General features: G+C 37.2%; 1 protein-coding gene across 1 annotated transcript in view; it reads left to right on the top strand.

Annotated features, from left to right (window-relative positions):
- Positions 1 to 9,390: 9,390 nt before the first annotated feature.
- plcb1 (phospholipase C beta 1) overlaps positions 9,391 to 26,850 on the top strand; it is a 72,688-nt gene continuing 55,228 nt past the window's right edge. The window contains exons 1-3 of the mRNA XM_030156818.1: positions 9,391 to 9,762; positions 23,372 to 23,449; positions 26,226 to 26,294. Coding sequence (XP_030012678.1) covers positions 9,664 to 9,762; positions 23,372 to 23,449; positions 26,226 to 26,294 — 246 coding nt within the window. The 5' untranslated portion in view covers positions 9,391 to 9,663. The remainder of the gene's footprint in view (positions 9,763 to 23,371; positions 23,450 to 26,225; positions 26,295 to 26,850) is intronic.

Consider the following 26,850-nt stretch of genomic DNA (forward strand, 5'->3'; position numbering starts at 1 on the left):
CTTTCATGCATAGTGGTCACTACAGTAGACAGCTATTCAAAGCTCTTTTGTATATTTATGGATTTTGTTGTTTTAGTTCCATATAAGCCGACGCAGTGGACACTTATGCATCATCCCATCCACTGTAATTCATACCATTAGTGTAACTTTGCTGTTGTAGATAAACTGGATCTGCAGTAACATGTTTGAGTGTTGAAGGGGTGGGGATTAAATAAATTAGACTTCCTCCCACTCCTTTTCAAATGTGCAGATGAAGTCATGTATATGTATAAGTTTTGTTTTTTTGTTTTCTTCCATGACCTCTTACTACCTGTTTTATTTCTAAAGCCTAAGTAAGATTATTTTGTCTTGTTGCATATTATAAATAAACTAAGCTAAAAAAAAAAAAAAAAAAAAAAAATCAATTGCTTGTTATTGTTACTAAACTGCAATTAACTGCTTTTGTTTTAAAAAAAATAAAAAAAAAAGTTGGTTTTTTTTTGCGTATTATTTCCATGAAGTGAGTAATGATTAGTATTAGAGTTTGTTAAAATGTGAGAAAACAGCAGATTAGCAGCATTAAAAATGTTTTTATTTCATAGTTTTCACACGATATATCAATAAATCAATGTTTTTTTTTTACTTCAAAAATTAAACACATGGTGTCAAGCGGACATTTTTGGAACTCCATGAAAAATAGGTTCATGAGAAAATTTTCAGTTGCATTGTTTTTTTCATGCCTGAAGATGAATAAAAACACTCAGGAAATAAATGTTGATTAAAGTTCTCATAAGTCATGCATGAAAGGGTTAATTTCGATCGCAGCCACACATTTTCTCGTCAGCCTCAGAGTTGAACAGGAGAGCTGACAGTGCTTTCACGGTTCTTGGTTGATTAACCAATGTGTTTTCATACTTAAAGAACATAACATGTCATTTCAATCTCTCATAAAATTACACATACACTACATTATTGTTTAAGCTGTGATAACAGCACAGTTAAGGTGTGGTTAAAATTAGGAAAAGATCAAACTAGGAGCAAAAATAAGAAACTTTCATGACAAATGTTACGAACACAGCACTTACCTTTGGTTTGGATCAGGACACAAATGTGCAGAGTTTCTTCAATCAGTCATCTGACATCGCAATTTTTTCACATGCACATATAGTACATCATCATAATCACATTATGAAATGAATTAATTCAGTTTTTTGGTGAGGTGGGGCTGGATTAGCAGTGCTTGCTGTATTCACTGGGTGAGAGTGGCTAATGTTGTTACTTACATTTGTGGTATAACCAAAACTGCACATTTTACAAACACATATCTTGTCCTGTTGATGGTTCTCAGTAAGTAAACTAAATCCAAAGTAGTCTGAACTCTGCCTCCCTTCAAATCATGCAAAATGTGAAGAAAAAAAAAAGATCCTAACTTTTGTCCACAATTCAGTGCAAGAGAGTGATGTTGCAATGCAATAAATAAATAATGTTACAACTTTATTGTTCCAGCTAAAGCTGGAATTGACCTCAGTGTATGTGGCATTAGTGTCATTTACACTGGATTAGGATACTTTTTACAATGGCACGAAATTGACTCTTAGAAAGATCATCCACAAAGGGATAACGTACTGCATACACTGCAAACATCAAAATCTTACCAAGTGTATTTTTCTCATCTCTAGTCAAAATATCTCATCACACTCAAAACAAGACATAACCACCGAAAGAGTAACTTGTAAGTGAGATATAAGAATTTATTTTTAGACGATAGATCTTAAAAGTCTTATTTCAAGAAATCTTACCAAGATAATTTTCACTTGTTCCACTGGCAGATTTTTTTTTTTTTTTTTTTTGCTTGTTTCAAGATTTTTTTTTGTTTGTTTTGTTTATTGCAAGCAAAAAAAATCTGCCAGTGTAACAAGTGAACATCGTCTTGGTAAGATTTCTTGAAATACGACTTTCAAGATCTAGTGTCTAAAACAAGTTCTTATATCTCACTTACAAGTTACTCATTAGGTGATTATGTCTTGTTTTAAGTGTGATGAGATATTTTGACTAGAGATGACAAAAATACACTTGGTAAGATTTTGATTTTGGCAGTGTACATACTGTAAGTCTTAGCTAACTTAACATGTAAAGCACAGGTGTCAAACATGCAGCCTGGGGGCCAAAACCGGCCCGCAAAAGGTTCCAATCTGGCCCGCGGGATGAATTTGCAAAGTGCAAATTAGGGCATCAAACTCAAAAATGATATCATAATAACCAGTAAATAATGACAACACCAATTTTTTCTCTTTGACTTAGTTCAAAAAACATTAAATTATGAAAATGTTTACATTAACAAACTATCCTTTAAAAGTGCAATTTTAACAATATTCTGCCTGTTATTAAAAAAATTGTGCCTTTGTAGATCGGATCTGTAATGCATATGTATAAATGATAAGTTGAGGCGCAATATTGATAAAATTGTATTTATTTTTCTGAACAAATTTCTTTTTTTTTTCAGGTTATTCACATCCTTTTTGTTTGGATAGTTTGTAAACGTAAATATTGGCATAATTGGATGTCATTTTTTGCACTAAAACAATTTGGAGTTGTCATTATTTATTGGCTATCATGCCAATAAATAATTTACTGGTCCGGCCCACTTCAGATTAAATAGGGCTGAATGTGGCCCCTGGAAGAAAATGAGTTTGACACCCTTGATGTAAAGGTATTCCAGAAAGTGTGGGGTCCCTTCCTAAAAACATTCCAGACCCTGTAAATGCTTGACGTTTAGGTGCAGTTTAACAATGCTGCACACTTCGTACTTACTCCTAGCACAGGTCTCTGTTGTAATAGGGATCCTTTACTATGTCTAGTGCTCTGGCAGTGACCAAGGAGGGATTATTATGCACAGTCTGTTGTTTGTTCCGATTTGCTTTGTTTTGTCCTGTTTTGTTTTTGCTATGGTGCTAGCTGCGACTGATATACAGCCATGCTTACTTCAGATGTCTGTAAAGACCATTCAGCACTACACTTGACTTACATGCTTGACTTATTTTTGGCTTAACTAATTGTTGTTAATACTGTTCATTCACTTGTTTCTATTTTGTCATATTTAGGGCAGCGATAGTGGATGTTATCACTGGCTGACTAATACGTTGCTCTGATTGGTAGATATCATAATTCTTCCATTGACATGATGATAAAGTTGAGTTGATGTTAATGAATGCGTGTTATTTATGTGGTCGACGTGTATATTTTCTTAATGTTGACTCTTCTCTTGCAATGTGCCTTTATGCGCCTTTATTCCATCATAATTATCTGCTCTAATCTCACACTTATACCACCATTACATCCCGAAAAATCACATTATTTATGAGCGGTTAAAAATTATTTTTCCATCTGAGCTTTTATGTCCCGATCACCGTGACACCGTAGCTTACTAGGCCATAATTTTGAGCAGGCTGTCAAGTCGTTATGTTCTCTGAGAAGTCTACATCACAATGTTTGTCTTAAGAAACACAACAAAAACTATTAGCAGCATGACCTCTTAGTGGACAGTCATATTGTCAGTCTGACTTAATGTACAGCCTCCTAAAATGGTCCAATGAGCACTTTGGACTCTGAGGCCTATGAATAATCATTAGTAACATCCCTGCAATTAGATAAGTGTGTCGTCCTTTAGCTGTTTGACACTGATGTCCCTTTGACATCCATAATGAAGATCGACTTTTACGAGCATTTTATTTATAGTTCCGTTGTCTGCTATCGTGCCAGCAGTCGACACATTTTCCTGGAATTGCTTTGTAGAAAACACAACTGGATGCGAGACCACTGCTGATTGTTAAACACAACACGTGAGAGCAGACATTGTCGACATTCAGACAGGACGGTGTCCTTAAATGTCCCTTGTTCCTCTGACTCATTGCACTCATACTCATGCTCTGCCCAATGTCCTCTTATTTACTACACTCTCAATATCACAAACCTGCCAATTAGAGATCTTCCATGAAGAGGCAGAAACACAGTGTGAGTGCTTTCTCTCTGTCTTTGTCCTATTTGTCCTAAAATCCTTTTCTTTTTCTTTTTTTTTTTTTTACTAGATCACATGTGTTCACTTATCCACTTATGTTATTATGCACTTATCTGTACAGTCTCACCCACACTTCTCCTTCTATGGTTATAATTAGTTCTATTGTTAACATTAACTGACAACCAACCAGGGCGGCTGTGGCTCAGTCAGTAGAGTGGGTCCTTTAACCGAAGGGTCGGCGGTTCAAATCCTGGCCCTGACTGTCCACATGTCAAAGTGTCCTTGAGCAAGACACTGAACCCTAAATGGCTCCCAGTAGAGCCTGGCAGTACCTTGCATGGCAACTGGTGCATGAATGTGTGTGTGAATGGGTGAATGTGAGGAACTGTAAAGTGCTTTGAGCACCATGAAGGTGTAGAAAATGCATTATATAAGTTCAGTCCATTTACCTACCAACCATGACCAAAACCACCTGAGAACTCCTTCTGATAATATAATATCAATACAGTGAATACAAGGCCTTGTTTGAATGTGACCACAATGTTTTTTTTAATTTTCAGACTTTATTTTACACCTTTAGGATGAACTGAACCACCAGTTCAGATATTTTGATGGTCCAATGTCTCTGTGAGTGAATGTCACCAATGCCCTTGTTGCTGTATGTTTTCACAGAGAAAATAAAAGATGGGGATGTTGTCACACATCTGGGGGGGGCGTGAAACCATATTTGCTCAACACTTTTTGTGGAAAAAATGTTTTGGTTACCAAGTTTTAAGCCATTCTAACGTGGTATAGATAGTTTCTGGGAGACTCATCTCGATTTGCTCCAGTTCTCATGAGTATTCAACATGCTAATCTGCTTGACTCTGATTGGCTAACAACTAGCCACTGAGAGCCTGGTTTTTCAGCATCCTATACCCTGCACAACAAGTAGAGGAACTGGCAGAAACCCAAAGTGAAACTTGACATGGTTTGAACGTTCGACTCCCAGCCTCTATGGCTCTGTTGTACGGCAGACCTTATATGGAACTGAGGTGAGGATAAAGTGGGTTCAGATAATAAATGAATGAATGGTTTGAAGCAATAATTTACAATTTGGCTATCACCATCTTGGCTTTTGAGGCCGAAAGGGATCGTATATGTCCTGAAGGGCCAGAGCCGTGGAAGTGAGAGGGATCAAAGCCATCTGCAAGGGGGCATGGGTGAGCACGATACAATACGGAGGTGTACTGAACGAACACATGGAACTTATGTGAAAAACGCAAACACTCAGGACGTAGAGTGGCCGCAAGCAGAACCCATGTGCGGGGTTACCCCTATACACTCTGCAGTAGCACCATGCTGCTGCTGAATTCTCAGTGCCGCTGCAAAAAAACAACACTTTATTCTGGGTTGTGGCACCGATAAAGGGGAGTAAACATGACAACAGAGTATAACAGAGGCACAGAAGCCAGGTCAGACATTTGAAGCATGTTAAGCTTCACTAACACACCACCCCCCACCCCCCACCCCCCACTGGTCTCCTTCACAAAAACATATCGAAAATGTATCGAACTGAAGACCCCTGTGCCGAAAACGTACCGAACCGAAAATTTTCTGTACCAGGGGTCGGCAACCTGTGGCTCCGGAGCCGCATGCGGCTCTTCAGCCTCCTTGTAGTGGCTCCCTTTACTGCGGTCAAGCCAGCCGCGATTCTCCTCTGTATGGTCAAGTCAGCCGCTAGCGTTTTTCTTGTGTGCTACTTATTCGACAATTACGGTAGATGAGCTGCATGGAGCGAATGTGCCTTCCAGACAACAAAAGTAAGGGCTCATTTCTGCTCTACGTTAAAGAAGCAGACGGATACGGACGGAGGGTTCTGTCTGTCCTTTGTATATTACTCACATAATTCTGTCCATTTTCCAGGAGAATATGGAGCAGTACAACTGGGAACTGCGGAGGCAGTGTTGAGTTTTGAAGAGAATAATTTTCATAAATAGCTCTACTTTTCATAGAGCAACTGAATGAGTCTAAGTACTGTGTACTTTTGGGGTAATCCTACAACAGATTCCATTCCAAGCTACAAAAGTGTTTGTTTTCATCTGAAATAGGCTTTAAGACTAAATTCAATGATGAATAAAATTATGATTTCCAATAAGTACCTCATGAATTTTTTACAGTTGGTATTAGTACTTCAAATACTATTAGCAAAAATACTATGAACTACTTTTACTGCGTACTTTTGAAGTAATCATACTCAAAAATCCCTTCCAAGCTCCAAAGATGTTTGTTTTTTCATCTGAAATAGGCTTTAAGACTAAATTCAATGATGAATACATTTTTTTTTTACCAATGACTACCTCGTGAATTTAGTATTTTTGGTATTAGTACTTCATATACTATTAGCACAAATACTATGAAATACTTTTACTGTGTACTTTTAGAGTAATCATACTCCAGAATCCATTCCACACTGCACTTCTGTTTGTTGTATTCAGTGGTTGTAAAAGATAAAATGTAAAAAAGATTACAACTTTTAAAAGTTTATATGCTCTGTTATTTTTTGCTGCTCCAGACTATTTTTTTTGGTGGAAGAGGGGGCAAAATGGCTCTTTTGATAATAAAGGTTGTAGACCCCTGTTCTATACTGTTACATCCCTACTGTGTGGTCATTTTACCGCCTTGTTGGTATCATTTGTCAAACACAATTAAAGTCGAGCTGTCTGTAAAGGAAAATGTATTTTATTAAATGAACAGAAACTCTGGAAGTGTATTTTTGAAGTATTCATGGGAAGTTCAGTGTAAGTCTATGGGAGCCAGGGCTTTTGGAGGTAGCCCTGGTGGCTGTCAGTGGTATCACAACTTTAAAGTGTACCTGTACCGATCGTGCTCACAACATTAATTGTACTTTGTGTATTACTTATAAGCAAGAGAGGCGCAAATTCAGTAAAAAATAAAAATAAACAAATAAAAATACAATAAATGCACCACACAAGGCAGAACCTATGGGGTGAATGAGTGCGAGTAAACAAACACCAGTTAGTGAGCAAGGTTGAGTGGAAAGCATCTGTTTGTTCTAGTTATTTGTGCAGAAAATGTGTCATCTTAGGCTGGTGTCTGCTGCATGGGGTGAGTGACCAATCCATCGCAGCCCAGGTAATCGGACAATACAACGTTACTGCGTCACTACCGGTGCTGGAACAACCTGAGAAAGAGGCGACATGTCACTGACTATGACTGACTGACGGAACAGTGACTTATGCTGCGTTCCAGGCCGTTTTTTTAACCCGTAAGTCACGACTTCAAACCACAACTCACAACTTTGTAGCATTCCAGGCAAGTCACACCAAATTGCCAGAGTGCAGGGAAGTGTGGTAGCTAGATGTAAACAAACCAGCATGTCGAACCGTACGTTATGTTCATTTACATTCATTTCTATCGCCAAAGGTGTTTGCTCTTTGCTTATCTGAGGGAAACAGAGGAGTAAAAACGGTGCATAAGGCAAGAGAAGCTGTTCTACCTTTTATGTTATATTATTTGTATATTTGGATACGTATTTGGTATTAATTTATTCTTGCACTCATTGGACTGAAAACTAGCTAACACTAGAGCAGCTGCTGATAATGCAGAACATTTGCAGATAAATAACATTAGAGCAGGGGGGGTCAAACTCATTTTAGTTCAGGGGCCACATTCAGTGTAATGTGATATACAGTGGGCCGGACCAGTAAAATAATATAAGTAATAGGATAAGAACTTCTAAATGTCAACTCCAAAGTTTTCTCTACGTTTTTTGAGTGAAAAAAGTAAATTCCAAAATGAAAATGTTTACATCTACAAACTGTACTTGAACATAACATGAACAAATATGAACAACCTGAAAATTCACAAGAAAATAAGTGCAATTTTAACAATATTATGCCTTAGTTTATCATTTAAACGACATACAGATCACAGTGGATCTACAAATACACACAGCATTCAATAACAGGCAGAATATTGGTAAAATTCTACATTCTTCTCTTAAGATATTTCAGGTTGTTCATATTTTTTTTTAGATAATTCATATTTTTTGTAAAAGGCTAGTCTGTAAATGTAGCCATTTTTGTGTAATTTCTTTTTTTACACTAAAAACAAAGACAAAAATGTGCAGTTTTCATTATTTATAAGTTATTATGATAGTATTTTACTGGTCTGACCCACTTTAGATTAAATTGACCAAAAATGAGTATAACATCCTTAATTGTGAATATCTTCAGTGTCATTTTTGCATTTCACAAATTCATCCCACGGGCCAGATTGGACCCTTTGGCGGGCCGGTTTTGGCCCCCGGGCCACATGTTTGACACCTGTGTGTTAGAGCAATACCTTGTTTTAATAAACAATCTGCATAAACACCACATCCATGGGGGCTGCCATTGCTACGTGACGTCAGAACTCCTAACTGGGAGTACATTGATCTAGTACGAGTTCACGGGTGGGAAGTCACAGGTTTGACTGCCATTCCAGTGCATTTTCACCAGCAGAAGGTTGGAAAAACACAAGTTACGGTTTGCTTGGAACGCAGCATAAGTACTCGCACATACCTGACAACGGGCTATGACATTAATTACCAAATAGAACCGTTAGTATTATATGTGATCTTTTAGCAATGAAAATTCACTACAGGTACCCTTGAAGCTCCTTCCACTTTGGCTTCATTTTGGAGTCAGGGTCCCTTAGTTGAAACCATAATGACTCATAGAAAAATGATGGGTATGAAGGTCAGCTGAAGTCAATCGGAGCCAAGATTTTTTTTAGAGTCAGTATCTGGTGGCTGTCTTTTACACTTGAAGATAGGTCCATATTGGCCACCATGTCAGCTTAGATGGGTAGAAACCCCTGCAGCCAGGTCCAACATCTGTTCCAGCAGAAGGGTTTACTTGTATTTTTGAGCATATAGATTTTATACTTAACTGGCCTCATTTGACCATGATCTTTATTCAGTCTCCAATAACTCATACACACACACACTTTTTCTCCCACCAACTCTCTATTGTCTCTCTTTCCTCTCTTCCCTCTTTCTTTTTTTTCATTGCTCTCCATCTCTCCCACTCTCTTTCCATCTCCCTGTCGCTCCTGCTCTCCCTCTCTTATCCCTCCCCCATCTGTGGGAAGCTGCCGTTGTGCGCATGTCACCGATGAGTCAATTTGTGGAAGCAGTGCACACACACACACACACACACATGCACGCACACACACACGCACATAGACACACGCATGTATCCTGTCTCCCACGAAGGCATCTGTTTCAGTCTGTCTCTCTGTGAGATGCAGCACCAACAGAGGAGAGAGGGGGAGGCGAGGAGAGGGAGGGAGGAAGAAGAAAAAGAGAGGAGGGAGGGATAAGAAAGAAAAGAGAGGAGAGAGGAAGGAGAAATACAACAGAAAGAAAGAGGAGACACAAGAGGAAGGACTCAAATAATAAGACTGGGAAAAAAAAAAAAAAGAGTCAACAGAGGGAGGGAAGACAAGTCCTGCCAAGACAGAACAAAATCTAAAGACAGAGGATGCTGCAGCTGAGCGCCTGTGCCTGACTTCTGAGGAGTTTTGGCTCGGACATGAGATGCACCATCCTGTTCTGGTGTTTGAGGCTGAGCATCTTTAGTTTGTGTGTGCGTGTGTGAGAGTGTGTGTGTGTGTGTGAAGCCATGGCGAGTGCTCAGCCCGGGGTCCATGCATTGAAACTCCAGCCTCCATCCGTTTCTCAAACACTGAGGAACGGAAGCAACTTCATTAAATGGGACGAGGTAAGGAATCAGATCTGTTTATACCCACTGAGCAAGCTGGTGATCCTTTTATCATGTATTTTTTTTCTTGGATGATACATTGATTTATGCCTCGTCTTACGCAAATACATGTTTTCAGATTATGTGTACTTGTGTATTTATGTTTTGGTGTGAGAAAAGTGTCAGTTTGGGGCTGAGAAATGGGAGATAGTGTAAGGAGGAGGTAGAAGTAGAGATGTGCCATATTGTCAGATGTGTTTACTATTCATTTGTTGATTGAGCTTTGGCAGTAAGTACCTGTGGATTAGATGCCAGTGTATATGTGTGTGTGTGTATGCGTGTGTGTGCAGAAACACAATTGTGGTCAGTTTCTTCATTGCCACCTGTTGGTACTGAAATCATTAGAGAGCGATCAGAGTGAGCATTTGTATGTTATGGATGCACCACTCACATTTGTGCAGCCGTGTGTAAGTGTGTGTGTATATCTGTGTGTGCGTGCCTGCTGCATGTGTGTGTGTATGTGTGTGTGTATGTATGTGTGTGTATGTGAGTGCTGGTATGCTGAAGTACGGAGATCTGACAATGAGAAAACGTGCCGTCCGGTTGCCATGGTAACTGGCATGGTTACACCACCAAAACAGATCTTGTGACAAAGAATAGATGTTTGTTTAGCTGTGCAAATGTGTGTATGCCTATAAATCAGTGCGTTGAGCCGTGCAATATCATGAATCACACTTATGGAATTTGTGTGTACTGTTATATCTGTTCACTGTACGGTCGGAGCCACTGTCTGTTTTTGTATTTTATTCCACCAACATGTCGAGCTGAGCTTTATGAAAAATAGAAGGGGTTGCTATGCCAACGGGTGACAACCAGGGATCTAGTTAAGCATCTTCTGTGCTTTTTCTTCTGGTTTTTATGCGTCTGAATGTAGGCTGCACTATTATGGAGGAAGCAGCAAAGACAATGAAATCAATGACCTTTCAAGAAATATTTCAACAAATGAAAGCGCTGACATCAAGACAAATATTTTATTTTCTTATAACATATATTGACAAAATGAAAGAGCAAAGAAGCTCTCTTCAAAACTCCCTAAAATGTAAATTTTGTCATATTCAAACCGTATATAACTTCCAAAAATAGCATCAGTAATTATGAAGGTAATTGTGGTCTGTATTAGAAAATAAAGTGCTGTTAAACAAGATGCTGAAGCTCCAAAACCCCCTGTGGACCTACATTAAAATAACCAATATTAGAGTAAAATGGGAGGAAAATGATTCTGTTCAAACTGAGTAAGAAATCTCTCTTCAAGCTTGATTTAAGGTAACTGGAGTTCTGATCAGATTTAGCAAAAGTGGGTTTAGAGTGAGTAAATCCAGAGTTCTGTTCACCCTCTACTGAGTAAATCCAACTTTAATGCAGGCTAATTAATAAAATTTATTTGATTTAATGTGAGCTGAAATTACAGTTGATACATGCTTCCCCAAATTAAACTAAATAAAAAAAGAGAACCTTCATAATCTGTTCAATCCAGTCCACTTACCAGCAGCTGACCTTTGACAAACACAATCTAAGACATTTATATCTCTGAAACCAAGTGAACATTTGTGCTAAATTTGCAGAAATCCTCTCTGGCTGTTCCTGAGATTTTGCTTTTTTTTTTTAATATAATGTGGACTGGCCTGGACCTTTCAGAGAAACCATGAACTTTTGGCTACTCCATTTTCCAGTGAAATAAAGCTTGACAAAGAAAAAAAAAAAAAGGTTAAAAAGTTTGCGAGCTAAAGGGCAATTGACCTGCTCATGGTATCCGAGTAGTTCCTATTTCGAGTTCTGAGAAAAATTTGTTTGCTTAATAAATGGAGTGTTAAGTTTCCCCAAAAAACAAAATCCAGCCAAACATGGACCAGTATTACAACTTAGGAAACTAACAAACAAACTGTACAAAACCAAGACAAAGGGGTAAAACCCAAAAAGGGTCCTTTTAACCCATAAAGACTCAAATATCCACCGGCCACCAAAATCATTTTCTGATATAAAATATTAAATACCTGTTGATCCACTAATCCTATCTATACATGTAAATAATTGGTGAAAAATACAGTTTGTCATCTTTTCATGGCCATCAAATATGACCCATTTGGACGTTCAGAGGCTTCATAGTTACTGTGGAAACACCGTCATCTTCTACAACATTGATTCACCAGTAAAACCCATGGAGTTGGATCAGTGACAGTGAATGGAAACACTTAGTTTATGTTCAGTTAAAACAGTGTTTTTCAACCTTGGGGTTGGGACCCCACATGGGGTCACCTGGAATTCAATGGTGTCACCTGAAATGTCTAGTAATTGATACAAATGTAAACAACAACAACAATGTGAGAATGAAAAAATATATGGTGAGAGAGACAATCACAATCCATAAAAGACATGACAAACTGAGAGTCTGGAACTGAAGCACTGTGGTACTGTTTATCTGTCAAATGTTCATTGTGGTCAGTTTCAGATGCTGCAGCTCTTTTATAATTCATAGTTTCAGTTCTTGTTTGTTCAGTATTAATTGTCAGCCTTGTAAATCCAAGCTGGACTGACTGTACATATCCTGACCAAGGAAAATCAAATCCTCACTTTGTGCAGTAATCTACACCTGGCTTTTCTGCCTCCATCCATGATAATATACATTATATAGACTAAATGTCATCTAAAATTAACGTTTATTTGCAATATAGTATAGCAAATTATTACATGATCAAAAATTAATTTTAGCATTAAAAAAAGTCTCTGTTGTGAATGTCTGGGATCACCAGAAGTTTGTGATGTTAAAATGGGGTCATGAGCCAAAAAAGGTTGGGAACCACTGAGTTAATGGTAGATTTTACTGAAAGTCTCTTTTTCTCCAGTTTTCTCTGTTTTTGATATAACCCACAACTAATCTGAGTTTTTTTTTTATGAGCATCAACAAAATCAATGAATTAAATATAGGAAAATAGCTGATTTTCACTTAAGAATGCAAAATACAGAGCATAATATTCGAATAAATTGTGATATATCACTGAAAGGTTAATAATAGACAAAAAAAAAAAAAAATCATTTGGGAACTGCCACAACAGTAGGACTGAGTCTTTATGTGTTAAAGGGTTCTAAAAGGTAAGTCTATCACAAAGACAGACAAAATGAAAAGGTAGACCTCAAACAATAGTGTGGAAATGGGAGTCACTGGCCAGGATAGGAAGAGGACAAAAGGGATAAAAATTTGCCAACTGAAAACTAAGCAGTGACAGAAAACTAGAGGGTCTGAAGCACACAGCCCACTGAGCTGACGGTCCAGCTCCTTTTGACTAATTAGAGCCAGGTGAGGGAAATACGACAGGGGCACCCAATAAACACTAACGACCTGTGGCCACGATCCAAAACCAGAAGGAAAAACAACTGTGGGGTCGTCTGTGTCTGTAGCAGGGAGCAACATGGACAAATGATAGAACCTTTACAAAATGGACAACTGCACTGTGAGGAAAAAACAGACAGAAAAGGCCTCTAGGAGTTAGGTCAGTAGTCGCTTTTCCATTGGACATCTGCGCAAAACTTTACCGATATTTACTAAATGTCGAAAAAACAGAAGTGTGTAATGTCAGTTTTTCCATTAAATCACAAACGCCATGATTTATTTATTTATTATCGCGAGATGACACGAGAAGTAGGGATGTACCGATACCACTTTTTTCCAGACCGAGTACGGGTACTTACATACAAGTACTTAACTCTTTCGGTGCCAGACAGTTAAGGGGCTAATAAGCCTTAAAAGTGCCACAGAATTTGGCCGTTTTTCAGTATTTCGCGTCGTTTTTATAATCGAAGTCTGAATCGTCATCAGAACTCATTTTCTAGCAGATGGGACTGTTTTGACAGATGGCTGTGTTTATGATATTACTACAAAATGGCCATCTAATTTGCATATGATTTCATTCATAAATTCATTCATAAAATTTCCCAAGCAGAAAACGAAACGCGAGCTCTTCCTTGGTCAAAAACCGCTCGGTAACATCCGACCGATTGCTACTTAGATTCAAAACGCACCGGACGCAGCCGATTCATTATTGATCGTAATTTGCAAGAAGATTTGAAAGAACGTCATCGAAATGTGAGAAAGAAATGGGGGTGGGTGGTTTGTTTGTACACAAATATGGCGTGTTCTCCAAAGCCGATCTGATCGGCCCGTGGCACTTTAAAGGTTGTATTTGTAAAGCCGATTTAATCGGCCCATGGCACTGAAAGAGTTAATAATCCCATTCCAGTTGTTAGTTCCTTTTGTAAATGTGCTTTATTGTCATTGTCATTAGTCTGACTGGAACAAAGTGCTGCTACTGACATTTAATGTGTTGGAATGAGCGTTTGTCAATTAATCCACCAGGGGGCGCCGCTCTTAATTAACCATACTGGACAAATACCACGAAGAACAGTAAAGTTTTTTGAGAAGAGGAAGAAGAAAGTCAGTAATAACAAACATGGAGACGACAGAGGCAACACTAATGTGATACTAATATTGCAGAGTTTTCGCAGGTAAGGTTTAAAAGCTTAGCTTCAGCAGGTAGAGAAAAGAGAGATGAGTGATAAGTTTGGTTTTCACTGCCGCTGGCTCCGTACCCCCATAGTATTATAAGTAGGATGGAAACTGGGTAGTTGTCATAAATCTATCAGTAGTTTTTCTCTAACTCGCACAGTCGCTCTTTGAACAGATCCTCTACCTCTGCTGGTATTCTCTGTCTGGGTACTCATCCACCAGCACCTGGAAAACAGATGGAATGTACGCAGAGGACGGACAGAACGCTGCGTCTGTATCTGTCTGTGTCTGTAACGTTACTGTCAGTCAGCGTTACTTTTATCACTGTCATTTATTTGGTTAAATCTCCACACTCTTCACACTCCACTCACATTATTCCACCACCGAGTACCTGCTGCACTGAACTGTGAATGTCACACGGCCGTAAGTGGTATCGGTACAGTGTATCGGATTACTTTTACGAGTATGAATACGAGTACACACACTGAGTATCGGAGCCGATGCCCGATACTGGTATCGGATCGGTGCATCCCTAACGAGAAGTCCTTCCATAAACATGGCGACGAACGTAAATATGGTGTTTATTTACAGATATATTCATTATTATTATTATATATTATCCCTCTATCTTGTACTAAATTTAGAAAATGACTGGGTTTCCTGGTGTGTCCACACATACTACGACATGTTTCTTCTTCTTCTTCACTTGTTGTAACGTCCGTCAATATCCGTTTTTTAATTCACTCGACTCTAGTTGCGAAAAAAGGTCTTTCCATTGCACTTTTTCGTAGTGATGGGACTTTTGGCTCTTTGAAGGGAAGGGCTCAGGAGCCGTTCAAAAGACTGGCTCTTTTATGTTTTTTGCATTATTTTGAAACACCAATGTTTTAATGACTAAATAGGCTACATGTGATGATTGACATTACATTTTAAAGGTGTTTAATTGGCGCAGCAGTAAATATGATCTTACTGTAAAAAAGAATAGTTAGTTCAAATGTGTGGGTTAAATACATGACATGAGAGGTGACATTAGGCAAATGCTGGAATTGGACCAAAAACATCATGGTACATTATGTGGACTAGTTTGTAGCCTAAAAATGAAGAAGAAAATAAAACATTTTCTTATGAAATAACATTTTATTCTCCTCAAAACAAGAACAATAAATACGGGGAAAAAAATTGCACAAAGCACAACAGTGATAAATCACTACAATTACAGTACTTAAGTACCTAAAAAAACTGTAGTGCAAATAAAATACTTCAAGTAACATTGCAAAATACCTGATATCTCTAATGTAAATATCAAAACGATACCACATCAGGCGTTCTCTCACTTCTACTTTGTATATAAAGCCAATGCCTCCCCACTGACGCTAAATTGACAGGCAAGACGCTCCCTCCTAAAAAAAAAAAAAAAAAAAAAAAAGAAAAAACGAACAGCTCTTTACAAAGACTCGGTTCCCATCGTTCATTTCAAAGAGCCGTTCAAAAGATTCGATTCGTTGGTGAATGTCACATCACTAGTTTTTCGTGATAATACCATTTGTGCTACTCCCGAAAACTACCTCTTGCCAGCGCAAAAACTTTTAATCAAAAAATGAGACTTTTGGCAAAATTGTCGTTTTTCCATTAGGTAAATTTTTATGCGCAAGTTGTGTTTGGGCAATTTGAGGGTCACTGGAAAAACAACCAGTAACTCCTTTTTCATTCACAAAATACTCAGCTTTTTTTCCTAATTCTGAAAAAGGCTAAATTCCTCATTGGCTGTTTATATTCCATACAGGACGTTATGCCTCCCTTTATTGTTCCTTCGAACACTGTTCTGGAAGGTCCACTTTTTGATTTTCGCTCATATCCATGAACTTGTTGATATCCTTTAATGTTCAGCCGTAGGTCTGTTTCTCCCTCTGACCCAAACTTTTCTTCAGAGCATCCATCTTTACCAGAGAGGATCTTTATCTGTACTCCAGCTGACCAGAACCAGAGGCCACTAATCGCAGCCTGCAGGAAAATGTGCAAATAAGATTAGTTTTGTGAATGTGTTTAATACATGTCCAGAGAATCCTCATAAAACCAAAACAATATAATCATTATCAGCATATCCCACATGTCTTAGTTGAAAAAAGGGCCATTTGGAAAAAGGACAAACTCAGAATATCCAAACTAAATATGCTGCTTCAGTTCACAATATTGTCATGTTCATAACAATAGTAGAATAATAGTGTGTAAATAGACTCATTGGTGATTCAGCTGCATTTCTGTAACTGTTGTGTTTTACAATTGGTCAAGTTTTATTTATTTATTTTATTTATTTCGAACATGCAAAGAAACAAAATAAAACAAAATGAAGCAAATTAAAACAAAATAACATTTAAATGAACAGAGTCTATCTTCAAGTACGTGCAAGTCTGAATTTTGCTTGGTCGACAAGGAGTAGGAAGAAGTAAAAACTTATTTAATCCTACCCCTCAAGTGCTTTTGCATCTTCATCACTAACCTAATACAATAATCAAACAACAAATATTTCCCAATTTTAGCTTTCAACCACAACAAATACACAATGCAGTAACTGAACCATACACAACAACATGTTCATGGCAGTACAGTCACACAAACAGACTCAACAATTCAACAATTTTCTTCAATAATAATTTTCCTATTCAACTCAGAAATTCAGCAACATCATACATAAGTTAATAATCATTGTGTCTGTCTCTAAGATGTCTATTGTATCAGATTTAAAATATAATACTCATAATTAACCATTTCATGCATAGTGGTCACTACAGTGGATGCCTATTCTCCAGCTGTTCTCTTGTATGTTCATGGGTTTGGTTGTTTTAGTTCCATGTCCTCCTGAGACCCAGCAATGCATTTTTGTCCTCTGTAGGGGACATAAGTTTGACAGTTTCACTAAAAAAATGCTGTTCATTGTGAAGGACATTCCATTAAAAAAATAAATAAATGAAAATAATTTTAAAAATGTATCTGATGAAACTGTTGCATTATGCAGTTTCCAATCAAGATGATTGTTTAATGTAAAAAAAAAAAAAAAAAAAAAAAAAAGGCTAAAAATGTTCACTTTCCTGGGTCTCAGGAGGATATCAACCAACACAGTGGACACTCATGCATCATCTATACCACAGGTGTCAAACATGCGGCCCGGGGGCCAAATTCGGCCCGCTAAAGGATCCAATCTGGCCCACAGGATGAATTTGTGAAATGCAAAAATTACACTAAGATATTAACAATCTTTTTAGTTCGGGTTCCACATTCAGACCAATTCAATCTCAAGTGGGCAGGACCAGTAAAATACTATCATAATAACATAAAAATAATGACAATTCCAAATTTTTCTCTTTGTAAATGTAAATATTTTCATATATTTACACTAAAAGTATAATTTTGCAAAAAATGTGAATAACCTGAACAAATATGAACAACCTGAAATGCCTTAAGAGGTTTTTTTTTTTTCTTTTTTCATTTTTAACAATATTCTGCCTGTTATTAAATGTTTTGCATGTTTGTAGATCCACTGTGATCTGTACGTTATAATGAACATGTGCAAATGATAAACTGAGGCAGAATATAGTTAAAACTACACTTATTTTTTCAGTTTGTTCATGTTATTCACATCTTTTGAAAGGATACTTTGTAGATGTAAATCTTTTCATAATGTAAATTTACTTTTTTCACTCTAAAACAGAGAAAAGTTTGGAGTTATTATTTATATATTATTCTGTTATTATGTTACTGGTTCGACCCACTTCAGATCAAATTTAGCTGAATGTGGCCCCTGAACTAAAATGAGTTTGACACCACTAATCTACACTGACATTCAGACCATGACTGTAACTTTGCTGTTCTTGATAAGCCTGATCTGCACTAACATGTTTAAGTGTAAATCAACTGCGAATTTTCTCAAACAATTTTTTTTTTTTTTTGCATATTATCTCCATAACTAGTATTAGAATATGATAAAATGTGTGAAAACATGAGATTAGCTGCATTAAAAAATATATATTTCATAGTTTTCACACAGTATATCGCTTTATGATGATGGGTTTTAAATGTACAGACTTGATCAAAAACTTAAGACCAGTTGAAAAATAGCTAGAATTTACCTTTTGCACATTTGGATCTTAATGAGGTTTTAAGTAGAGCTACAATATACAAAAGCAAGAAGGGGGAGTGAGACAAAAAGCACTTTGAAAAAGTAATTTATTGAAAACAACAAGTAAACTGAAATAGGCTGTTTATCAGCTGATCAAAAGTTTAAGACCATCGCTCAAAAAATTACAAAAAACTCTCCAAACCAGAACAAAAAATTTTCTCAGTAGGACTCAGTAATGAGTAGCTCCACCGTTCTTGTTAATCACTTCAAAAATTCGTTTGGGCATGCTTGATGTGAGTGTTTCCAGGAGGCTGGTGGGAACATTGCTCCAAGTGGTGAAGATGGCTTCACGAAGGGCATCAACTGTGTGGAACTGACGGCCATTTTTATAAACTTCCCTTGCCATCCATCCCCAAATGTTCTCTATGGGATTTAAATCAGGGGAACATGCGGGATGGTCCAAAAGAGTGACGTTATTCTCCCTGAAGAAGTCCTTTGTCAAGCGAGCATTGTGAACTGCAGCGTTGTCCTGTTTTTAAACCCAGCTGTTACCACACACACGAGGGCCCTCAGTCATGAGGGATGCCCGCTGCAACATCTGCACGTAACCAGCCGCCGTTTGACGACCCTGCACCACCTGAAGCTCCAGTGTTCCACTGAATGAAAAAGCACCCCAGATCATGATGGACCCCCCTCCACTGTGCTGGGTAGAAAACATCTCAGGTGGGATCTCCTTGTCATGCCAGTAACGTTGGAAGCCATCTGGACCGTCAAGGTTAAATTTTTTCTCATCAGAGAATAAAACTTTTTTCCACCTTTCAGTGTCCCATGTTTGATGCTCCCTGGCAAAGTCTAAACGGGCAGTTTTGTGGCGTTGTAGGAGACGAGGTCTTTGAATTCGTTTTTTGTTTTTGAAACCCTTTTCCCGCAGATGCCGTCTGATGGTTATTGCGCTGCAGTCGGCACCAGTAAGGGCCTTCATTTGGGTCGAGGACCGCCCTGTGTCTAGACGGACAGTCAATCGGATCCTCCGGCTCAGCGCAAGTGTAATTTTTTTGGGTCTGCCACTTGACTTTTTTGTTCCATAATGCTCAGGATCTGTCAAAAAATTTAGAATGACTGTCTTACTGCGTCCAACCTCAGCAGCAATGGCGCGCTGTGAGAGGCCTTGCTTATGCAGCTCGACGATCCGACCACGTTCAAGAAGAGAAAGCTTCTTAGCTTTAGCCATCAGGAGGGCATGACCGTGTGAATGCCCGACAGAAAATGAGAATTTTGAGCAGATTTTGGCTTTTATAGCCTGCGGTCTTAAACTTTTGATCAGCTGATAAACAGCCTATTTCAGTTTACTTGTTGTTTTCAATAAATTACTTTTTCAAAGTGCTTTTTGTCTCACTCCCCCTTCTTGCTTTTGTATATTGTAGCTCTACTTAAAACCTCATTAAGATCCAAATGTGCAAAAGGTAAATTCTAGCTATTTTTCAACTGGTCTTAAGTTTTTGATCTGGTCTGTATGTTTCTTTGCTTCAAAAATCAAATGCATGCTGTCCAGCTGAGTGGACATTTTTGTAACTCTGTGAAAAACAGATTCATAAAAAAATTCAATCGCATTGTTTTTTTTCATGCCTAAATAGGAATAAAAACACTCGGGGGGGGGGGGGGGGGGGGGGGGGGGGGGGGTCTTGATTAAGGTTCTCATAATTCATGCATGAAAGGGTTAAAGTACGATAACATACATTTTTATCTTACAATTATACATTTACACGTACAAACTGAGGGTGTCCACTATGTTGCTCTGTTAGTCTCTTTCACATTAGGCTCAGAGTTATGGCAGTATTGTAGTTAACCTACCTGATAAGTCATTTACAAACAGGGATGTAACGATTGTTGGTATAACGATAAACCGCGGTAAAATTGCAGATGGTTAGTATTACCGTTTAAATTCTAATTATCATGATAACCGTGTTTGATTACTGCACTTTTAGGGGAAAAACCCTATGTAAAGATAAGTAAGTAAATAGTAAGTAAGTAAATTTTATTTTTATAGCACTTTTCGCAGACAGAGTCACAAAGTGCTTTACAGTGCGAAGTACAACTAAACAGTACAAATAAAAACAATCAAAATACCATTAAAACACAATAAAATACAATTAAAATATAACATCTGCTTTTATGTCAAATATTTGAGTATAGTTTTAATTTATTACAATTTTAATTTTATATACCTAATATTTGGAACCAGTATTCTTTGAAAAGGTTTGTTAAGCATCTGTGTGTTATTTATGCAATAAAGTATGTAAAATTTTCAATTCAGGTTTTATATTTTTTGTGTGTTTTTTGTCGTTTTGTGTTTTTATAGTAGGTTAAAGTGAAAAAATAATAGACAGATGATATAAGTGAAGTTGTGCTGAAAAAAACAGATCCAAAATATGGGTATAGTAAACATTTGTTTATATAGTATATAAAGCAAAATCAAAAGGACTGAAAAAAAGAAAAAATAGGCTCAGACCACTAAGGGTTAATATTTGAATGTTTTATTTTATCTTATGTTTTTAAAAATACAACTTGGTTAAATTCTTTCAGTGTGTGTGTATCAGTAGTTTTTAAACATTTTGAGCACAATTTCAATAATACCGCGATAATAATGATAATCATGATAATTTTGGTCACAATAACCGTGATATGAAATTTTCATATTGTTACATTCCTACTTACAAAGCCCAAATATACACATTTAGATTGAAATGACTATTAAATGAGTTATAGCCATCATCATTGTGGAGTTTTACCCAGTATCATGTTTCTATGGTTAACATCTACAAATATTAGCCTGTGTGACTCCATCTTTTAAATAGAAAGTATTTACTCTTAACTCTATTTATAAATAATAAATCATTTCAAGTTGTTCAAATGGTTGAAGCCATACAAACAGTAGTATATATTTTTGTGTGTATCTATAGTATCTTCATTTTAAACTGTATTTTCCATCCTAGAAACGTCGTCATCTGTTCTTAGATGGCGTCAGTCCGCTACATGAACTAGTCCACTCTGAGACCTCATGTATTGTGCACCGCACTTGAACCAGCAAGACACTGACATGATGGGTTACTACGGCAACAAGGGCAATTGTTGGATCAGTTGAGCACAATGTTTACCGTGTTGGAAACCACTTCTCTCGATCTTCAGTTCTATCATTCATTCTTCAATCTATACTAAAACTATTTGAATGTTGACATTATTGAGCCATGAACTGAGGTTCTGGGTTCATCATCATCACATGTTTTGTGGGGATTATTGTACCCTGGCAGCAGCTGAAGAAGTGAGAGATGATCTTATGCCTGAGACAGCTTTTTGCCTTTAATTTTTTTTCTTTTTTAACTTGCCACCACCACCCCTCTTTAGACGACAACTTTATTTTTAATTACAGCTTGTGTTTAAGTAATAGTCTCAAACTTTATATCTACATGTTCATCCATTCCTTGCTTGTATAGAGGGTATGCATGTGACGTCACCGCTAGCGGAAGTCACCGTGGTTACGCCCACTGAGTGGCAGAAAGAGGGAGAGGAGTGACAGCGTTGGCTTCAATACTGTCTAAACTTAAGAACAATATTTAATAAAAAATGAGGAAGAGCTGTTGATTGTATGAACAGGTTTGAAAAGCAGTCGGAGCTATTGTTTTACAGACACCGAAAGACAAAGAAAAGAGACGTAGATGGATCCACAAATCCAGGAAACCAAACCTAGAACTGTGGAGCCTGTTTGGTGTCGGGTAACATTAATTTATGCTGTATTTTTGGGTAAAATCGTACCTTAAATTACGTGTTGTTTTGGCTAATGTTACTTCTTAGTAAAACTCTTGGTTTCATGATCAGATCTTTCATGGTTTTTGTTTTCATTTTGTGATTCTGAACCTCGTGCTCCGACATGATCAGTAAACTAACTGAAACTGAGGCTAACCTAGTTTTTCAAATACAGGGAACTGGAGAATAAAGCTACGACGGAGTATTAGGGCTACATGAGAAAATAAAAACACTTGTCACTACGAGTTTAAAGTCATAAAATATCGATATAAAACCCGGAATTTTATGAGAATAAAGTCGAATACAAAAAGAATCACAATGTTATGAGAATAAAGTCATAGTTGTAAAAAAAAAAAATCATAATTTAACAAAAATGTCATTCGTTTATGAGATTAAAGTCGTCATATTCCGACATTAAAGCCATAATATTACAAAAATAATGTCGGAATTTTAAAACAGGTGGGAAAAATATCATTTACAAGAATCCAGTGGTCCCCTGCTGGTCCACAGCAGTAGTATCTGTGTTGTATAAAGTACTTGATCTGAACTAGACTCAGTAAATCTCCTCAGTACCAGTAGATCCTGCATATATTCACTGGGCTCAGAACACGGTCTACTGTAAATGCACTTTGGATCAGCTGGTTCTCTGCCTAGTTTTGGACCCTGGTTGTCAGTAATGATGAAACCATGTATATTTGTTTCAGGTACAAATAGTGATGATCCCCTACACAGTGGATGTCAGGATACTCCATTTCTGTCCACATGTCAGTGTTCGTGGACCACTTGTTCTTTGGTAGCTCGTACGGATCCATGTCCAGTCCAATTGTCCTTCATTTAATTTCATATTTCACATTTTCCCGGTCTCGCTGTGTTTACTGCTATACTCTGTCATGTTGAGCAGGTTGGTTTCTGCCACTCAGTCTGATTTAGAGGGGCGTGGCCCAGGGGGGAAAGTGACGTATGTGCATACCCTCTATCTCATATAGACAAAAGTGTACAGGGACAGGACATGACAACACAGTGGGACAAAACAGACATAAGACAAGAGACTGGGACAAGCCAGCTAAGTGGTTGCTGTTGAAAACATAAAACTTTGCCTTTAATTTCTGATGTTTACTACTTGTGACACCTGTTTTTTTGTTGTTTTTTTTTGGTAGGATCTGTCTACAGTGAGTCCAGTGACTCTGTATGTGGATTCACATGGACTGTACCTCTACTGGACTGACCAAAATAAGGTATAACACGCACTTACTCCAGTGTCCTGCATAATGGGCATTATGATGTGGATTTTGTTTTAAGTCAAAGAGGAAAATAAAAAAAAAAAAAAAAATTGATGAACTTTCATGTTCAACAAATTGTATGATTTTTTCCAGTCTTTGCTTTATAGTGACCTTTAATTTAAGGTTCAATACGTTAATTTGTGGTTCATTTGGCAAGATTTGTGCATGCTTATGTGAGGTTTTTGATGTGAATAAATTATTAGTCAATGATAGTGAACCCTATTACAGCCTGTACACCAGGGGTCTCAAACATTCAGCCCGTCAAAGGTTCCAGCCCAGCATGTGTGATGACTTAGAAGTGCAAAAATTCCAGTCAGGGGTGTGGAATTTGTTAGTTCAGGTTCCACATACAGACCAATATAATCTACAGTAAAATAATAACAGCATAAAAACCTACAAAAAATAATGACTCCATATTTTCTTCTCGGTTTGATGTGAAAAAAAAAAAAAAAATCTTACATTATGCCTATAAATAACGACAACTTCAAATTTTTGTCTGTTTGAGTGCAAACAAATAACATTAAATTATGAAAATATTTACATTTACAAACTATCCTGTAACAATAAAACATGAATAACCTGAACAAATATGAACAACCTGAAATGTCTGAAGAAAATTAAGCACAATTTTAACAGTTTTTCTACCTGTTACTAAGTGTTTAGTGTCTTTGTAGAGCCGATCCATAATGCATGTAGAAATGATAAGTTGAAGCATAATATTGTTAAAATTGCACTTATTTTTCTTAAGAAATTAAATTGTTTTTCAGGTTCACATCTTTTTTTTGTTTGGATAGTTTATAAAAGTAAGTATTTTCATAATTTAATGGGGTTTTTTTGCACTAAAACAAAGACAACAATTTGGAGTTGACATTATTTATGGGTTATTCTGCTATTATTTTACTGGTCTGGCCCACTTGAGATCAAATGGCGCTCAATGTGACCCCTGAAAGTAAATGAGTTTGAGACCCCTGCTGTACACTGATATCAAAAGTTTTTGAAGTTCACTCTGCTGCCTCTAAAAGGAGATTGCAGCTCTGCATTAGGTCTACAGTATGTCCCTGCCACACAGAGGAAAAAGGGACAGACTCTAGATCCAATCCAATGCCTTGGTTAAGTAGCAGCACTAAGCTACCGGTGGCAGTAGAGTTAACATAGCATGCATGGTTTTGTTTTTGAGGGAACCTAGGGGGCTGAGAGTAAACCCATATAACAGGAAGAACATGCAAATTCTACACAGAGATGTTCCAACCAGGGATAAAACTCAGATCTAATGTGAAACAAAAGTTGGATGAGGACCACCTGGACTCACCTGGTATAGGTTTGGACTCCAGTCTGGGCCCTTTCCTGCACATCTCCCACTCTCCCTTTCTACTTTAGATCCTTAATTCCACTCTGCTTCAACAGCATCACAGTACAACATTAGTTCAGTAAAATCAACAAATAAGTGGCCCCCAACACAAACCCCAACATTCATTTCACATAAACACTTCAAAATTGTATTTATTTTGTTAAGTATTGTACGTAGGCATTCTTATTCTTGTTGTCAATATTGCACATATGCACCTTAATTTAATCATAAGAACTATTTCAAATTTGGAGTTCATGTAGGCAGGTACAAAAATAAACAAAAAAAAAACAAAAAACAAAAAAACAGAACTACTGCTAAAAACATACTTTCATGGCCATGTTGCATAGCACTACTTTAATTGTAAATGGTGGAGGTGGTGTCTCCACCTTTTACTGCAATGTATCATAACATTCCTGGAATGAAATATATAAATATTATTATGCTTATTTTGTATTCTTTATTGACTTGTCTACTATTATATTATGCACCCTTACCTATAAAGTTAGAATCATTTGTCTTCCTCTTTTTATTCCTATACACATCAGTAATCACCTTTGATCAAGTGCAATGATTTCATACCGAGTCCCAGTTTATCTGCTTTATCTGTGAAGAATAAATTACTTTGTCACAATCATTTCATGAGAAGAAGTGAAAAATATTTTATTCCAGCTTTATGTGTGTGTGTTTACAAGGATGTTGAAATCCATAAAAATCTGTACCGGTCTATTTCTGGTTGTCATTGATGCTGTATCCTGTTTATTAAGTTAATGTTAACATTTAATATTACTTGCATCCATTTCAATAAAATGATTGAGACATTAATAAATGTGGTGTACTAGAACTATCGACTCTTTTAATGAAATGGTGAAATGGTGTACATTCTGTTACTCAGTGTCCTGTATATGTTCAATGGATTTATTGTTAGGGGTAATAACAGAAGCTGTGGACCTGCAAGACGTAATGATTTACTGTTGTTTAGATTGAAAGACACTTACAGTAGAGACTGCATACTGCGTCCAAACCAGGACGAACTGATGAAGCTATTACTGATTCACTTACATGTTGATTGGTGATGATTTTATGTGGTTTTATTCACTGCTAAGAACTACCATATCAATACTGCTTTCAAGTTAGTCATTAATTTTACATATGTATATGTAAAAAAAAAAGTCCCCCTTGGGAGATAAATTAAGTATATCTTGTATATAGGGATAAAAATCAGTTTGAGGAGCTCAGAATAAGTAATGCAAAGAGGAAGCAGCCACTGTCTGTGACTCACAGACACATACAGCGTCTCTGCAGGTGGTTTTTAAATCCTTAGCAGGAAACAGGATGAAGCATTTATCCATGACAGCTGATCGTGTGTGTGTTTGATTTCAATAGGAGACAGAGTTGTTAGACCTGACCCTCGTAAAAGATGTCAGAACAGGAAGGAGCAGCAAAACACCTAAGGTACGTCCACCTGTCTGTCTCCTCTCACCAATACTTGACCTTTAACCTCTACATCACAGGGCTCTGCTGTGTACTTGCCTGCAGCCTCTCAGTGACCTCACAGCGCTCTTGTTATGCAGCGGGCTACTGATATTTTAGTCATTCAGTTTGTAGTTCCGTTGTGCTTCACTGAATTCTCAGCAGAGTAGAAAACTGACGTTGAAGGATTTTAATTGCCGTGTAACGTTTCGAACACAAACCTTTTCCTCAGACTTCAGACTTGGCAGTCTGTCTTATATGTTTTATCTTTTTTTTTTTAAGTTTGGCTTTTCTCAGCAGCTAATCCCTCTGTTTTATGTGCTTTTATGTTTGTACTGTGGGTTTTCCTGCTTTAATTTATGTTGTTCTACTATCATATTCTGTACTTATTACTTCAATTCAGTCATTGTATTTCATTAATCAAATGAAAGTTTAATTTAAAATATAAAACATGTTGTTCAGTGGCAGCTGGATTACAATCCTATCCTTCTGACTGCAGTTTGTTTTTGTTTGTTTTTTTTAATCATGATGGTCACAA

The sequence above is a fragment of the Sphaeramia orbicularis genome, chromosome 15 (genome assembly GCF_902148855.1).
Source record: "Sphaeramia orbicularis chromosome 15, fSphaOr1.1, whole genome shotgun sequence".
In the NCBI taxonomy this organism is placed as follows: Eukaryota; Metazoa; Chordata; class Actinopteri; order Kurtiformes; family Apogonidae; genus Sphaeramia; species Sphaeramia orbicularis.